This window comes from Polypterus senegalus, chromosome 6, assembly GCF_016835505.1.
Source record: "Polypterus senegalus isolate Bchr_013 chromosome 6, ASM1683550v1, whole genome shotgun sequence".
NCBI lineage: Eukaryota > Metazoa > Chordata > Cladistia > Polypteriformes > Polypteridae > Polypterus > Polypterus senegalus.
The window spans coordinates 191,387,530-191,405,528 of record NC_053159.1 but is presented as its reverse complement, the minus strand read 5'-3'; the positions used below and the strand labels follow the sequence as shown (position 1 = coordinate 191,405,528).

Genomic DNA, 17,999 nt, shown 5'->3' with positions numbered 1-17,999 from the left:
AGACCACTATAGTGAAGGAGAAGTGTCACTTGAGCAGTAAAGGCTTCATATTAAGCAATTGGGTTGGAGCAAAAACCTTCAGGACCGTGATTGAGGACCCCTGATCTAGGTGTTTGTTTGCCCTGATGTTACTGTTGGATAGCAGAGGTTTCCACTTTGCTATCCTCCCATGAATCCCGTTTTTCCTCTGTCTCTTTTTTTTTTTTTTTAATTGTAGAGTCTTGAACACTGACCTTCGCAGAGGCTGAGGAGGCCTACAGTTCTTTGGATGTTCTTCGGTGGTCCTGTGTGACCCCTTAAATGACTCTTCAGTGTGCCTTTGTTATTTTTTTTTGCCCTTCCTGTTAAGAGTCCCCAGTGTTTCAAATGTTCACCATTTGCAGGTAATCACTCTCTTATTGTGAACAACAACAACAACAACATTTATTTCTATAGCACATTTTCATACAAACAGTAGCTCAAAGTGCTTTACATATTAAAGAATAGAAAAATGAAAGACACAGTTATAAAACAAAATAAATCAACATTAATTAACATCGAATAAGAGAAAGGTTCAATGGCCAGGGGGGACAGAAAAAACAAAAAAACAACAGAAGAAATAAAATCTGTAGGGATTCCAGACCATGAGACCACCCAGTCCCCTCTGGGCACTGAAGCACTGGAGTACCAAAGAGTTAGAAATGGCTTTGCCAATTTTTCTGATTGAGAAGTTTCAGCACCCGTCTTTGATCGAGGCCTCGTGTTCTTCTTGTGGTGATGACTTCACGGTCTTAGTGAGGCTCAATATATGGTGAGGTTTAGATTAGCAGGGCTGGCTCCCGGTCAGTCAATGGAGTCAATCTAACAATGAGCTTTGGTTAGCTATTACAGCGAGTAATGAAGGGTTCAATTACCTTTTCGCACAGGTAATACAGGTGTTGGATAACCATTAAGAAGTGCTGCTGTTTGTTCACTTTGATTCCTTTTGTCTCAAATTACATTTTCTTGAAAGATCTCAAGCTGTTCATTGTGACAAATATACAAAAGCTGAGAGAAGCAGAAAGGGGGAAATTGTTTTCACAGCACCATAGAAATAAACCAAATTTCCATACTGTATAGCAAAGACCGTGAGAGCACATGTTTTAGCATTGCAAATTTACAAAACACATTTCTATAAAATAAAACTGATTATTACAAAAATATTATAGTTTTAAAAGCTGGAATAGAAACACTGGACCATCTCCTTGAGTGGAAGTACAAAAACGGTAGGAAGCCAAGATGTTTCCCATTGTCAGAACCTCCATTAAAGGTTTTTGTATGTCAGCCACTAAACAAGACCCGTAACTCAAGTGACACTTCTTTATCCTGGCTGGAGGGGTGTCGTCTTTTTTTAGGTGACATTATCATGTTACTGCAGATGCATACTGTGCGTATCGCTTTTGAAGATTCATTTCAGTAGTTTCTTATCTCTGGAGCTTTTTTTTTTAGTATCGTTTACAGCTTGTGGTACTTCACACCCATCTTAGAGTTCCTAGTTAACAAAAACCAGCAGTCTCGAGAAATGACCTCCATGCGTCTAACAGAGAGAGGCAGGCGCACTGGTTGTGTTTTCTAACATGTGGTGAAATCGTGGAGAGGGTTTGTTAGTTTTGTAAAACTCCGTTGGATTCCATTGTGCAGGATGAACTGCTTGTTGTTTAAGAAATGTCAAAGGTGTTGGGCATGTGGGGCAAATAATCAAGTTTAATTTGGCCCTTTCTTCTGAGCTACAGGGAGTCCATTTTTCACAGTTTCAAATTTCTGAGGTCACCTGGAATTAACCATCCACCACTGCCTCATTATAAAGTGTTTGACAAATTGTGTGTCTATTTTAGAAGAGGAAGAAGACGATTTTGCTTTTATATAGTGCTTCTCAACACACTGAAAGCATTTTACATAAGTGACTGGGGAGCCACTTCAGGCACTGCGAATGTGCAGCACCCACCTGGATGATGTGTCGGCAGCCATTTTGCCCCAGCGCCCTTACTTCACATTCGTTATTAGGTGGTAAAGGAAGAGAGAGGGAGTTGGCCAAGTAGAAGCAGGGGGAGATTAGAGGGTTATAACGAACTAGCTGAAGCCTGCCATAGCATAGAATAGGAATGGAAAATGGTGAGAAAAGAATTCAGAAATCAAGAAGAAAGAAATACTTCTTGAAAGACGCAGGTGTGAATAGGTGTTTTGGTGGTGAAGACAGATAATGAGTTGCAAGATCTAACCCTAGAAAAAGCCACACACAACTGACCATGGCTGAAGACTGGTTGTTAGAATTATTGTGAAGAGTAAACAGCATGTGGGTATGAGGAAGGCCGCGCTTATGAAATTCGATTACGTAAAGATAATCAATAACAACCTGAAAAAGATGCGCGCCCTCTGTTTTAACATACGCATCTACGAGGTACTGTTGGAATAGTTTGCCGCCGGAGTGCAAAATACTAAATATATTCCTCATTGCTAATCTGTACGTGTAAAATTGGCATTGAGTAAGCCTTCTTCGCTTGGCGGTTCTTTTATCGGGAACATGTTGTAAATCTTTGTGCCAGCCAATGTCTCCGTAAGGGAATAAAAGTGGGTAAACCATAGGATCGCAATTCGTATTGAGCGTGGAAATCTGTTTACAGGAGTTGCCTATGGGACAGATGCAAATGTCCCTTTCGGAGGGCGGTTCGCCATCTTCTCCGACGAAAATCGCTGCAACATTGGTATGTCGTGTCAGGGCGTTGTATCGTCGTAAATCCTGCCTTGGGTTTTCCTCGAAAAGCATTCGTACAGATGCTGTTGGATTGGACTGAGTGATTTCATGCATGTGTTTATATGATTTAGCGAAGGGTTTGGTACATGGAATCTAGCTGGAGAAGTAAATTTTTGCTGCATGTAGAGTTTCCTTTATTTTGTAAGCGTACTGCAGATGCTTGGCAAGAAATGCTGTGTCGGCTGCGTGTGGGCGGGACCGGTTTATGGACATGGAAGGAGAGTTAGAGTTGGCGAGCGGGGCTCTGTCATGCGTATCCCATGACACGGGAGGAGGGTTAGAGTTGGCGGGCGGGGCTCTGTGAGTTGGTGGGCCTGGCCCTGTCGTGTGTATCCCATGGTCTTACAGTTGGTTGGCAAGCGGGGCTCTCTGTCTTGCATGCGTCTTGCTTACCCTTAGTGAATTACTAGGCTGACCCGCCTTTTAAAGCAACCGACTTTTAAGTTGACCACTTCTTAAGGCAATTCAATAAGTAGATCAATTTGATATTTTATACAAACTCATTAATTTGGTTATATTGCATTTGAGCGGTATTACTTTAATACTCGTAGTTTCTGTTATTTTTGTGATGAAATTGAAACTTTTTTTTCTATATTGAGGTCGCCCTTTTGAACCCCCCTGATATTTACTACGCGGTGAGACATTTGTACTCCATCAACATTAATTATTTCCAGAGACATAATTTTGTCTGTTTTTCCAGCGCATCGCGCACAAATGCAAGGGAACGATGGGAGCACCAGAACTCTGCTCACATCATGTCGCTTCGTACCGCAAGCTGCAAGTAGCAAGTCTGTGATAAGCGAAATACCGCTACGCTTTCCACTCACAGGACGGAAGGACAATCCCGACCGCTTTTATATAGTAAGAAAGAAGAAGAAGAAGATATCGCACAGTCTGGAGTAGAAAATCATCTGTTACCTGGAAAAACGAAACTACAAATCCCATCGTGCATTGCAAAATGGACGGGCGTGTGTGAAACTCCGCGCCTGCGTAGCACTCACGGGACGGAAGGATATTTCCCCGCCGGTTTTATATAGAAGGATATGTATAGATAGACCGTGATGGACGATTTAGCCAGGACATCTGGAAACACCTTTCTCTTAATCAATCAATCAATCAATCAACATTTATTTATATAGCACATTTTCATACAAAAAAAAATGTAGCTCAAAGTGCTTTACAAAATGAAGAATAGAAAAATAGAAAACACAATAAAAAATAAACATAAGTCAACATTAATTAACATAGAATAAGTAAGGTCCGATGGCCAGGGTGGACAGAAAAAACAAAAAAAAAAAACTCCAAAGGTTGGAGAAAAAAAAATAAAATAAAATCTGTAGGGGTTCCAGACCAAGAGACCACCCAGTCCCCTCTGGGCAATCTACCTAACATAAATCAAACAGTCCTCTTTGTATTTAGGGTTTTCATGGAAGGACCTGATGATGATGATGGTTACGTAGACTTCTGGCTTTCAGTCCATCAATGTTGGTGCATCAGGATGCTTTGAGTAGGTGGAGGTGGCGCAGGCCGCCACCACAAAGAGACCGGAAAAGGAAACGGAAGAGAGAGTAGGGGTCAGTACGGATTTTAGAGCCACTGTGAATAGTTATTATGAAGAATTGAACATACAGATTTATATTTATATTTATGAAGGATGACCACAGAGAGTCGGGACCTCTGTTTTACGTCTCGTCCTAACGACTGCACCATTTTAGCAGCACAGTGTCCCTGTTACTGCACTGGGGGCATTGGTTTGAAGTGTGCACTGGGATCTGTGAGGTTTATCCCATAGTACCCGATTTTACGTAAAACTCTTAAGGCCATGAATTGACATGGCTGAAGATATCTAAACTATGCAAAACAGCTGACCGAGAGATGGAAAGAGACAAGTTGAAGACAACTCAGACAGGCTATTAGAAAGTGCTTTCTTGTTTGGTGTTGATCAGTATATGGCCACTGTCTGCTTTTTAGAGAGTCCCATTGAATGTATCCATGTTTGGAAACTGCATGCTCTTAATTTGGAAACCCTGGACTGTAAGAAAGTGTAATGCCTCTAGCAACTAGCCTGAACATTGGCACTCGCCTACTCCCCTGCCTGTACCTGCGACACATGCCACCCGCCCTCTCTGTCCAAGCAGGCCGGGGCCTACTGCAGGAACTCCATGACTGGGTCACACTTTCACCAGCAGCTTTTTCTTTCTTCATCTTAGAATTCCTGCCACACCATTAGGGAAGGAGATATTTTATTTTATAATATATGTGCAATGGGTATAGAAAAGAATCCCCCTTTGAAATACAGTACACCCCCAAAATTTGCAGGGGTTAAGTTCCTAGAGCACCCGCGAATTGTGAAAAACCGCGACTTTTGGATGTGGTTAAAAAAATGCCTTTTAAATGCCTGTTTTTATAGTTTAAACCCTAAGTACAGTATGCCCCCAAAGCACTTTAATTCTGTTGCAAACTCCGCTTAATACATTACCTACAGTCTACTGTACTGTACTGCTATGTCTCCCGTGGTGCTAGAGTGTAAAATACCGATGTTACCGCTATACGTACTGTAATTCATGCAAGCGTGTTTTTCTTTGGTTCAGGTGCTTCAGGAGTCCTCGTATCTTTGGACGGCTCTTCTTCTGGTGGGGTTTCGTGCCGGCTTTTCTTTATAGGTTTCAGGAACATTTTGATGGGAAGTTGCTACCTTGTCTCCTGTAGCGAACTGCTGGTACAATTTCCATGCTATTTCAATTTCCATGCTATATGCTACATTTCCATACTTTATATTCTCATGGATGATGTTACAAGAGGATGTTCTTCTTCCTGCAGTCGGTGATCCACAATGCCAAGGCAGATTCCATCCTGACGATATTTTTTTCCTTACTGTCGTTACCTTTTTGGCACTATCACAGAAATGTACAGATACGGTACTCCAGATCACTGCTTTGTTCTTCTTTATGTAGCGTGCGGTGCTTTCATTAATGCCATAGTGGCACGCTACTGCAGCATAACTTTTTAGTTCTCAGAGCAAATCCAGTAGTTCAACCTTCTCCTGGAGTGTTTTAAACTTCTTCCGGTGCTTAGGCTCAGTTCCAGAAGCCTTCAAAGGTGCAGGGCGTTTCGGCGACATCTTGTGCATTTAACAATAAAAAAATGAGTACAATAACAAAATGGAAAACACAAGGACACTCAGCTGGAGACGCGTCACAGGTCGGCAGTCAATCGGCAGCAAGGAGAAATGAATGACGCTCTCGGATTGGTTACTTTCACCATCCCAAACCGTGCTTCCTGTTCTCTCTATAGCACAGTATTGCTAAGAAAAAAGCCATAAAAATTGCGAAGGATATTTGCACTTTCCGCTAACAATTAATAGTTAGGTTCTAAGGAAAAATCCACGAACGACTGAGTCCGCGAACCCTGAACCGCGACTTTGCTGGGGTCTACTGTATTCTCATTTTTTTTTTTTTTGCTTTACAGCCTTAAATGTAAACGCACAAACCAATATTTTTCCAGCTTTACTTACTCAATGCAATCTCTGACATCCAAGTGAAAGAAATCGCAGCTACAGTTCTGAAGAATAATAAATAAAATACAAGAAATCCTGAGATTAATGAAGGATCACCCCCTCCTAAACTCAGTCAGGTGTCGGTGCCCCCCATTTCCATTGCGGTTACTGGTTTCCTTCCCCCTGTGCTCCGTTTTAATGAGTGTGACTAGTGAAGCTGTTCCTGGTCCATTCATTCCCTTGCTTGGTAGAGCAACTGACAGCAAACAACTGACTATGGGTGGCAGGCCACTTTCAGAAGATCTCAGGGATGGAGTTGTGGACAGATATGAGGCAGGAGATGAAGACAAACAAATCTCAAAGGCTTTATAGTAAAGTCAATCATAAAGAAGAGTTTAGTACTCCTAGGACCCTCCTTGGATCCTCCCGTCCCGCCAAACTGGATGGAAGAGCAAGGAGGAAACTGGTAAGAGAGGCTACTGAGCGGCCAATGGCCACTTTTAAGGAGTTACAGGATTTGATGGTACAGAGTGGTCATTAATGGTTTGCAGGTGACAACAATTTCACAAGCGCTCCAACATTGTGGCTTGTTCAGGAGGGTCACACTTCTCAAGAAAAGCCACATTATGGCTCGTTTGAACTTTCCCAGAATGCACCTTGAAAATTCTGATGCCAAGTGGAAAAAAATCTTCTGGTCAGATGAGACCAAAATCAAACTATTAGGCCTCAATACCAAACGGTCCACCAATGCAGCTCACCATCCATAACACACCATACCTACAGTAAAGCATGGAGGGGGCAGCATCCTGTTGTGGGGGGCCTGGGGCTGTCGTTGAAGGAGAAGGAAAAATGGATGGGGCAAAATACTGTCAAATTCTGGAGGAAAACCTGCTACCCTCTACCAGAAAGTTGAAGATGGGCAGAATGTTCACCTTTCAACACGCCAACAACCCGAAGCACACAGCAAAACTGAGCACACGGTGGCTGAAGGAGAAAAAAGTGAATGTCCTGGTGTGGCCAGTCAGAGCCCAGACATAAATCACTGTGAAAATCTGTGGAAAGATCTGAAGATAGACCACCAACATCACCACCCAATGTGACCAAACTTGAACAGTTAAACTGTAAAGACGAGTGGGGGGCAAATATTGTGTGGGCTCAGTCTAGATGGGCAAAGCTGATAGAGAAGAATCAACAGACTCAAGGCTGGCATTAAAGCAAAAGGGGGGTCAACAATATTACATGGGGGGGTGGTCCTTTATTAATCTCGGGAGGTCTTGGTTTTGATTTTTTTTTAATAATTTTTCTGACCTGTAGCTGTGATATCTTTCACTTGGATGTTAGAGGTGGCATTGAGTAAGTAAACTTGGTAAGAAATATTAGTTTGTGTGTTTTCATTTAAGGCTGTAAAGCAAAAAAATGGGAATATTTCAAAGGGGGGATTCTTTTCTATACCCACTGTATATGGAAATTTGGTTTAGTAACAGCTGCCATGTCCCAGGGAGTATGTGCCCCATGTACAGACCAGTGGGAAAGTGCCACTCACTGGCCTTGCCAACACCTCTTCTAGCAGCAGCCCATGCTTTTTTTTAAATGATCTTCCATCCAAGTACTGGCAGGGCCCAAACACGCTTGCCTTCAGGTGGATTACCTGTTCTGAAGTGCAGGTGGTTTGGCTGCTGGCCATTTTAAACTGAAATTTAAAGTCTCTGCTGACGTGAGTGAACACGGTGTAACCAAAAGAAGAGTGGTCTGCGGCCTAGTTTCACCACAAGGAGCAGTGGCCTGATGGCATGAGATTGCTGTTTGCCTCCAACCCTTGTTTCATGGAAATGATTACCACTTGCACCTTTTTTTATTTGTAAGTCAAACTCTCTTTTTTGTAGTGCTGCCTAAAGAAGTGAGAATTATAAACCATTTTAAAACCAATTACATTCCATAAACTGAAATGTAAAGTGGTTTTAATTACTATCCCCTCATATTTATTTAGCTCACCTCTTGCAGCTCTGCTCTTTTTTGTAAGACTCTCTTCATTTTGCACAATGTGATGCAGGAGTTTTCCATTCCTTCTTGCAAAGTAACTAAAAGTGTGCCAGTTTAGTTCAGCAGTTCACAGCAATTTTGAGATTTTGCCACAGATGTTTGATGGGGTTTATATTATTATGGGGTCAGTTGAACTCCTCAGGTTTATTATGGGTTAGCCTATCGTTGCATTTTAGGCTTAACGCACATTTATACACACACACACACATATACACACACACACACACACACACAGATCCTATCCATTTAGGCACCGATTATTAGAACATTAAAACACTCTAGACGAGAATAGGCCATTCAGCCCAACAAAACTCGCCAGTCCTATCCACTTATTTTTTCCAAAAACATCAAGTCGAGTTTTGAAAGTCCCTAAAGTCTTATTGTCTACCACACTACTTGGTCGCTTATTCCAAGTGTCTATCGTTCTTTGTGTAAAGAAAAACTTCCTAATGTTTGTGCGACACTTCCCCTTCACAAGTTTCCAACTGAGTCCCCGTGTTCTTGATGAACTCATTTTAAAGTCACCGTCTTGATCCACTGTACTAATTCTCTTCATCATTTTAAACACTTCAGTCAGGTCTCCTCTTAATCTTCTTTATCTTAAACTGTAAAGGCTCAGATCTTTTAATCTTTCCTCATAACTCAACCGCTGTAGCCCAGACTCGACCTCATCGCTCTTCTCTGGACCTTCTCTTGTGCTATTATGTCCTTTTTGTAGCCTGGAGACCAAAACTGCACACATGACTTCAGATGAGGCCTCACCAGTAAATTATAAAGGTTGAGCAGACCATCCTGTGACTTGTACTCCACACATCAAGGCGCTATATAACCTGACACTCTATTAACCTTCTTAATGGCTTCTGAACACCATCAGGAAGTCGATAGCTTAGAGTCCACTACGACTCCTAACTCCTCCTCATACGGTGGACTCTCGATTTTCTGACCCCCATTGTGTATTCAGACCTCACATTTTTACTTCCTATGTGTAATTCTTTACATTTACTGACATTAAATTTCATCGTCCACAAATCTGCCCAAGCCTGTCTGCTGTCCAAGTGCTTCTGTGATGATATAACGGATTCCAAATTATCTGCTAATCCACCTATCTTGGTATCATCTGCCAACTTCACCAGCTTGTTACTTATATTCCTGTCTAAATCATTTCTATACATTAAAAATAGCAGCAGCCCCAGCACTGCCCCCTTCTGGTCACCACTCTTAACATCACCCAACTCTGATGAGGTTCTTCACACCATCACCCTCTGCTTCCTGTGTCTGAGCCATTTCTGTACCCCTCTACCCACCACTCCCTGAACTGCCACTTTTTATTTGATGCCCACACTCTCAGGTGGCACCTTATCAAATATTCTTTGAAAGTCAAGATAAATAATATCATACTCTCCACTTTGATCATATCCTTTTGTTGCCTCCTCATAGAATTCCTGCATGTTTAGTAAAATGATTTTTAAATGATGCCTACACAGCCTGTCACTCCTCAGACCTCCATATAGAGACTCGCTAGGTTTGTGATGAGCAACACATGGATATAGCCTGGACGTGGGGCACTCGGTTACAGCCCTGGAGGTCCACAGTGGATGCATGATGATGCTCTTAGAAAAAAGAAAATCAGCAGCTATGGAAATGCACCATTTTACAAAGTCCTTTATTATGTTCCTGTACTCTTCCTCCTGCCCACTCCTGATGCAGCCCACCATAGCAGTGTCTTCAGAGAACTTTTGCACGTGGCAGGACTCTGAATTGTATTGGAAGTCTGATGTATGTTGGCTGAACAGGACCGGAGAAGGTCCAGTCCCCTGTGGCGCTCCTGTGCTGCTGACCACAATGTCGGACCTGCAGTTCCCGAGACGCACATACTGAGGTCTGTCTGTATGATAGTCCACGATCCATGGCACCAGGTATGAATCTACTCCTATCTCAGCCAGCTTGTCCCTAAGGAGCAGAGGTTGGATGGTGTTGAAGACGCTAGAGAAGTCCAGAAACATAACGCTTACAGCACCACTGCCTCTGTCCAAGTGGGAGAGGGATCGGTGTAGCATATAGATGATGGCATCCTCTGCTACCACCTTCTCCTGATATACGAACTGATGGTCAAGGGCGTGGCTGACCTGTGGCCTCAAGTGGTGAAGCAGCAGCCGCTCCATGGTCTTCATCACATGTGACTTCAGAGCGACAGGCCGGAAGTCATTCAGCTCACTAGAACGTGATACCTTTGGGTCTGGGGTGATACAAGATGTTTTCCAAAGCCTCAGGACTCTCCCCTGTTCCACGCTCAGGTTGAAGATGCGCTGTAGCGGACTCCCCAGTTCCAGCGCACAGGCCTTCAGCAGTCGTGGCGATACTCCATCTGGACCTGCTGCTTTGCTGGCACGAAGTCTCCTCAGCTCTCTGCTCACCTGGGCTGCTGTAATTGTAGGTGGGGATGTCTCTCCTATGCTGGTATCAGCAGAAGGATGGGTGGAGGGTGCAATACTCTGAGGCAAGAGTGGGTTAGGGTGGTCAAACCTATTAAAGAAGTTGTTCATTTGGTTTGCTCTCTTCGCATCTCTCTCGATGGTGGCACCCCGCTTTGAGCTGCAGCCAGTGATGATCTTCATCCCATCCCACACTTCCTTCACGCTGTTATTCTGCAACGTCTGCTTTAGCTTTCTCCTGTACTGCTCCTTCGCCGCCCTGAGCTGGACCCGGAGTTCCTTCTCCATCTCCTTGAGCTCATGCTGATCACCGCCTTTAAAAGCCCTTTTTTTTTCTGGTTCAAAAGGCCCTTGATGTCACTTGATGTAGCAAAAGTCATAGAATTAAATAACGGCTTTAATTAACAGCAATTGTGGGCTACTCATTAAGAAACTGGCTGAGTTTGATACCCCAACTTAGTTGGTCATCTGTTGGCTCATCTCATATCTTATTTCTGTTTGGCTGCCATTTAAGGAAAAAAGAAAAGAGTCTTAAAAAGTCAAGCAAAACAAAGAGAAAAGAAGTCCATTAACAGTCAAAATTGGTCACTGATTAAAGTGGCAGGTACTCTGGCCCTTCAGGACCTCCCTGATCTAGACACATGCAAACTGATACACCGCGGGCAGTTCAATTTAGCAGACAATGATGGGTTACTCCCACCTTGCTAACCTTTTTAGGGGGTGCCCCCTTCAGTCTGTTAACCCTTTGAAAAAGAAAGTGGAAACCTTCCCACATCAGGTACCCTTTATCTGTTTTATTACCACTGCCACTCAGGATGTGCTGCCAAAGTATTGAAATGTAAAAGCCAGTAAAGATGAATATTGGCCACCAAGGAAATGTCCGTGTCAGAGGAAGGGCATCGTCCTGGGAGGCTTGTTTAGATTCAGTAGTCATGCTGGTCCATGGATGGTCTTTGAGATACTGTAGAAATGAGTAACTGTATCAGACAGAATGGTGTGTCTCTCCCTCAAGTGAGCCATTCTTTATTCCAAAAGAACCACGTGGGCTCCACACTCAGATAATCGGTGATGGACCGCTTGTTCCAGAGGCTTTGATCACAAAAGTACGTGTAAAACATTTGAAACCTCTTCTGAATGATGCTGTCAACACTTCTGTTTAGAACTCAAATGTGAGACGGGAGTAGACTGTCTGCTTATTCTGTTCTAATGTTCTAATTTGAGTTCTGCACTAAGATGACATTAAAAGAAAAATAAAATACATCGAATTAAACAGCATCTCGCAGCATTGCTCTGTTTGAAATGAATTTCAGTGCCGGAAAACATGTCTTTGTCATGAGTTATTGAGTTTAGATAGTAAAAAATGGCAAATTTCTAAATCAAAGGATGTGTCTGTGTGGCGCATCACAAACATTTGTAGTGCTGAAATGCGTTATTTTTCATTCCAACAGATGGTGCATCACAAACGTTTAATACTGTGTTTATGAATCCCATTGTGACGATGCGGGTTCTGCTCCATGCTCCCATCCGCTGTTCGGGAGTTCTTGAACCCAACACCGTCGGTAATGCTACCGATGAGCTAGACAGTGAGGCAACAACATAGCAAGGGGCTGGTGCTGGGCGATATGACGATATATATCGTGGGGATGATAGAAAAGTGTCTATCGTCCTATTTCTCTTCTATCGTTTCTATCGTTTCTAACCTAATTTTATCAATTACTAAAGAAAATATTGCATTAAATAGGCTATGACAAATGAATGATAATGTCTTGTCACTATGCAATGCATACTCTACCCTTTATATAAGTGATAATCAAGAATAAAAATTTGACAGAGACATTTTTTCTACTTTTACAAAGTAGCCTTTTATGTTTGCACTTTTATTCATGGCTAATGCCTTAAACAGTGTTATGTTCAACTCTGATATTTACTTTTGATACTTTTTGGTTTGCAAACTTTGCACTACAAGGTTGAAAAATGTTTAGTGTTTATTTTTTATAATTGAGTGCTTTTCTGCTCAGAAACTTGAAATGGTTGTGCACTTCAATTTTTTTTTTGTTTTAATAAAGTTTATTTTGATAATACTATTTAAATAACTATGATGTGGATAAAAAAAATGTGAAGGCTACTGTAGCTCTACCTCCACCACATCTGTTGTCAGTTGATACATTTATATTGCTAAACTAAAATGTATTTTTCTCATTTGTGACAGTTCAGTTAAATGTCACTTGAAAATAAAGTTGCAAAAAAAGTATGCAATGATATTTTTGTCAAACTTTTCAGAGAATAACTGAAAACGTACTTTATTGTGGGTGGTATATCGTGATATATATCGTTATTGTGATATAAAATAATCCATATCGTGATATATGATTTTTCCATATCGCCCAGCACTACAAGGGGCTGGTACAAATGTGCAAAAGTGCTTTTATTTAAAATCAAATCAACAAACAAAAAATGTTCAAAGTGCAGTGCATTCAAAACGTCAATAAACAACCCATGAAAGTTGTGAAATATTGGAGGTTAAAAATACACAAAAAAAAAACAATCCTTTAAAACGAGGTTAAAACGTTCTTTAGGAAGCAGTCTTTAAAAACAAATGACAAGCCTGGTGCTTCTCTTACATTAGCGTTGGCGTCTCACCTGCTTCTCCCATACAGGCCCTGCAACAGACGAGATGCTCTCAATGCAGCTGACCTTCTGCCTACTCCTTCTGCTACTCTCAGTCGCCTTTCTGATCCTTGGCTCCGGTCGGCGCTCCCTAATGGCGACTTGGGAATTCCTCCAAAAGGCCAAGGCTCCCACATGGACGACACCACATCCCAAATCCTGACTCCCGCGGCCCCATGTGGAGTCACCCATCTCCTGTACTTCCTGCAGCAATTTCTGCAGGAGCGACAACAGCTACTATGCCCTGGGTATCGGCCTAACACCCAGGCTTTCTCGCTCGCTCAATCTCTCGTATCGGCGTACGCTCTCTCTTTCACTTGCTCGCTCTGTTGCTTCCGTAACCTCCGTCTTTCTTTCTTTCACCTCGTTCTCTTTTTATTCCTCCTCCCTAACCATCTCGGGCTTCTCTATATATGCAGAGAGGACATGGCAGCTGCAGCACATTAGCCCCAGGATCAATCAGGGATGTGGGCAGTCTCTTAACTGTGCACCCAGGTGACAAACGCCCACACCGCAGATCGCCCTGAGACGCTACAGCCACCATGCCCCCTCGCTAAGCCGCGAGCGTGGTGATTATTTAAAACAAAAACGGCCTTTGCTGGAAGAGCTGTGGACCCATATCCCCACACCCATACCAAAAGGTATATAACCGAGATCAATGTATTGCATGGTGCAGTACAAATGTTAACACTGAGGTGTGCGTTGATTACTTGGAGTTCAACCTGCCTTAGTCGGGTAGCACAGCAATTTAGAATTAAATATGCAACACAGTAAAATATACAGTTAGTGTAGGGGTCTGAATACTTTCTAAATCAAGTGCAAATTGCTAAGCATTTTGTGGAATTCCCCCTGGTCTGCAAAAGACGAGAACACTAAGAAGCAATTAGATGGAAGAATGTGACATTCACAGCAAGAATTGCCCGAGTTTGAGACGTCCGAGTTAGCTGGTCACCTGTTGGCTTGCTTTGCATCCCTTTATTGTATGGTATGCTGGTTAATAGAAACCGAAACAGTTCAGGCATCCTTGATCTCAAAACGTGGATCAGTAAAAGGACACGTTGTTTGGTATTTTTTGCTCTAAAGTTAAGCATTTTGTATAAATTTAAAAAAATATCTTACCCTCAGTTGCGCTTCACAGTAGGCTAATGGGGCACCACTGGGGGAGAAAAAAAGCCTAAAAACTTACAGATGAAGCAGCAAATGTTTCAGTATAAGAAAACATCCCTTCTGTGTTTCTGATGCATGTTTATGACAACAAAGAGGATCTGCAAACCATCGTTTTTATGGCTTATTCCTGGTACTGTGTTTCTCGTGGTAAGGATATGTTTTCTATTCACTTGTGTTGGTTCTTGTACAAATATGGAAGTAAATCAAAGTTTCCAAAGGATATCGCGCTCCCCTGCTTCGTAAAATATTATTGTGGAAGAAGACAAATGCTGTGATGGGTGCAAACCGGTGTACAGGTCGTCTTCAAGAATGACATGTATAACTTCTTTTACAATGTGTGTAATTGCAAGATGCGGGTCAGTACTCGATATCTGTCTTGGACATATTCAGTTTTTAAGCTTTTATTTTCCGTCGATGTCTCAGGTGTCGTCAGTCTCTATGAAATCATAAGCCGTCTGTCTGGCTGATTGCTATTTACGCAAAAATCGCTGAACCGATTTTTCGCAAACTTTTGCATTGCTATTGAGGTGTGACTAAAAGTGTATGGGCTATATTTCAAAGACCAGCGCTGACAAAGGGACTACAATTCCCATAAGGCAGCAGGAGTGAACTACAGCTGACGGTGGACACAGTCATCAACATAGACAGTTTTCATCTGGGAAAGTACGATCTTAGAGTGTGTTCTTCTCGTCTAATCTGGATAGCAATTTCTTTCCTTGCTGGATTAGTTTAAGAGTAGTATGTCTTTTTGTCTCATCACACGTTTAGCCATGTTCAATTTACAAATTAAAGTTTCTAGGAAAAGTTTGGGTTGTTGCTGGAAGAGATATTGATAAAGCCAGCAGGGGGCACTTACCCTGTCGTCTGAATGTGGATCCCAATGGCCCAGTGCAGTGACAGGGACACTGTGCAGGAAAAATGGAGCTATCCTTCAGATGAGATTTAAAACAGAGAGCCTGACTCTCTGTGGTCATAGCAGATCCCTGGGCATCTTTTGTTAGGTGTACCCCAATGTCCTGGCTAAATTGCTCTTCATGGCATAGTCATTCCGGCCCCCTAATCATCCCCGGGGTGTAACTGGCTTACAATCTCGCCTCTTCACCACCTAACCGCTAATGTGTGATGAGCGTACTGGTGCTAAAAAATGGCTGCCGTCTCGTCATCTAAGTGCTGCTCATTCGTGGTGGATGAAGTGGCTCCCCACTCACTATGTAAAGCGCTTTGAGTAGTGACAAAAGTGCTATATAAGTGTCAGGAAGTATTACTATTTAATTAGGAGTTAGTGGCATTTGGTTGGATCCAAGAGTTCATTGAGAAGCTTTCTAAATTCTGAATGAGTTTTTGCCAGCTGCTACTTAAACTGCTAAGGTGTTGATCTCTTGGGCCTGCCATCTTTATGTGTAGCTCTTATGCCCTTTTCTGAAAATGAATGGACAATTCAACTTGAGTCTTTAACCAACTGCACAAGTGCCTCATTTGGATGACCATTGTCAAACGGCGATAAGCTGAAGCTGTTACTTCTGTTCACCAGAGGACGGGCACCATGTTTGCTCACTTTGCTTTTCTTCATTTTTCTTCAGGCTGGCAGCCCCGCTGGTTCGTATTGGACAACGGCATACTTTCTTACTATGATTCTGAGGATGACGTGTGTAAAGGCAGCAAAGGAAGCATTAAGATGTCCGTGTGTGAAATCAAAGGTAAGGAATTCCAGTGTGTAGCACCCAAGGTACATCTTGGCGTGCTTTTCATTTATGGCACATTCACACTTTTTCTAACATTTTAGCTCTAAAACGGAATGCTCCTCAACCGCTTGTGAAGTGGGTTTCCATTATTTTCAATGACACTATTTAACATCTAAACATTTCCACGGGGAGCAGTTTAGAAATTTCCAGTCTGCAGCAGTTTTCAAGTGGTTTCAGCCCGTCGATTATTCCATTGAAGTTAACCGTAGCATTCATAAAACGCTAGTAGATAGAAATAAAAAAAAAAACAGTAAGCGTATTTGCAGCATTTTTTAAAAAGTCACTGCCACATCTATCTCTGTCCTGACAAAACTCTTTAACCCACACAAAATATCTATCTCCATGTTATGTCAGAAAAAAAATATGTTCATGGAGGTATTTGAAGAGTGTAAGAGAGAAAGGAATCTTTTTAATATATTTTTAAAATTCTGCATACATTAATTCATCTTTACATGATATTATACAGCCCTCATTAGAAACTGTGACATCAACAACAATTTATTTCTTGTGTAGCCCAAAATCACAAATGGAATGCCACAATGGGCTTTAACAGGACCTGGTTTTTGACAGCCCTCCATCCTCGACTCTATAAGTTAATGGGGTTATTGTGGGCACTGTTATAAATGCCTGGACCGGAGTACTGAATTTTGTTGCTGCACATGTTTGTTGGAATGACAATAAAAGATCCTTGGTCCTAGAAAAAATGGAAGATAGCTTGGGAAAAGCGATTCAGAGAGAGACCATCTTCCAGCTGGGTTGGGGTATAAACAGCACAACAAACGTAACGCGTGTGTTATTGTCGGTCTGCCCCTTACACTTGTCAGGTTCGTTATTGGATTGGTCTACTCCACGCACCCTAATAACACACTCAGACCCTAACCACAGCAGTACCCTAGGAGTGACTCCTACACAGCAGTTTAAACCACACAAGTGCTATAAGAATAACACAACTTGTCACACTCTTACAGTAGCACTTCAGGAGACTTGCTAATTATCAGCTTGAACAACCTACAATGTTTTTATCTGCCTGCCTTGATCACCTGCTAATCGCATCATGGTCCTAAGCTACATTATTATTTATTTTAAATACCCTGGATTACAAGAAGTTTGGCAAATGAGAGGACACTATTCACCCCCTTTGGTTTGCCAGGTTGTCCAAAAAAGTCATTGAGAGATTTTGTTAAGAAGTTGTCACGGTTTCCTCTTCAACTCCATGATTCATTTTGTTTCACATTCCAACAGTTAAGTTGAGTGGCCCTGCATTAGACCATCCATTCAGCTTGCCTTCCATCTTGTCTAAAGATGAGGACCTCCAACTGCCCATACTTTACTCTGGGCGCGAATATCCTTGGCCTTCTCAGTGCACATAACCGCAGCCCACTTATATTGTAGTGTGGAAAGATGCTGAACACATGAATTGTCTCACTGTTACCTTCGACTGCATGACAGACGCGTGGTCCCAATACCAGAGAGCGGTCAGAGGTGTAAGGAACCGTTTTTTCGCTGACATCATCTCAAAAAACTCTGGCAATCAACGTGTCTTATACAAAACACTAAATGCTGTCCTCTCTCCAGCCGTAACTGTTTTCTCTGCTGCCTCCACTGCTCTTTGTAATCAGATCCTCATGTTTTTTCTGGATAAGGTCACGAACATTAGATCCCAGATCTCCATTTCTTCTTCTGGC

The 17,999-nt window shown here is 42.3% G+C and overlaps 1 protein-coding gene across 1 annotated transcript in view; it reads left to right on the top strand.

Annotated features, from left to right (window-relative positions):
* The window catches only part of plekha3 (pleckstrin homology domain containing, family A (phosphoinositide binding specific) member 3), a 51,786-nt gene that overhangs the window by 12,989 nt on the left and 20,798 nt on the right, over positions 1–17,999 (top strand). Inside the window, exon 2 of the mRNA XM_039757776.1 lies at positions 16,153–16,269. Within this exon, the coding sequence (XP_039613710.1) occupies positions 16,153–16,269 (117 nt within the window). The remainder of the gene's footprint in view (positions 1–16,152; positions 16,270–17,999) is intronic.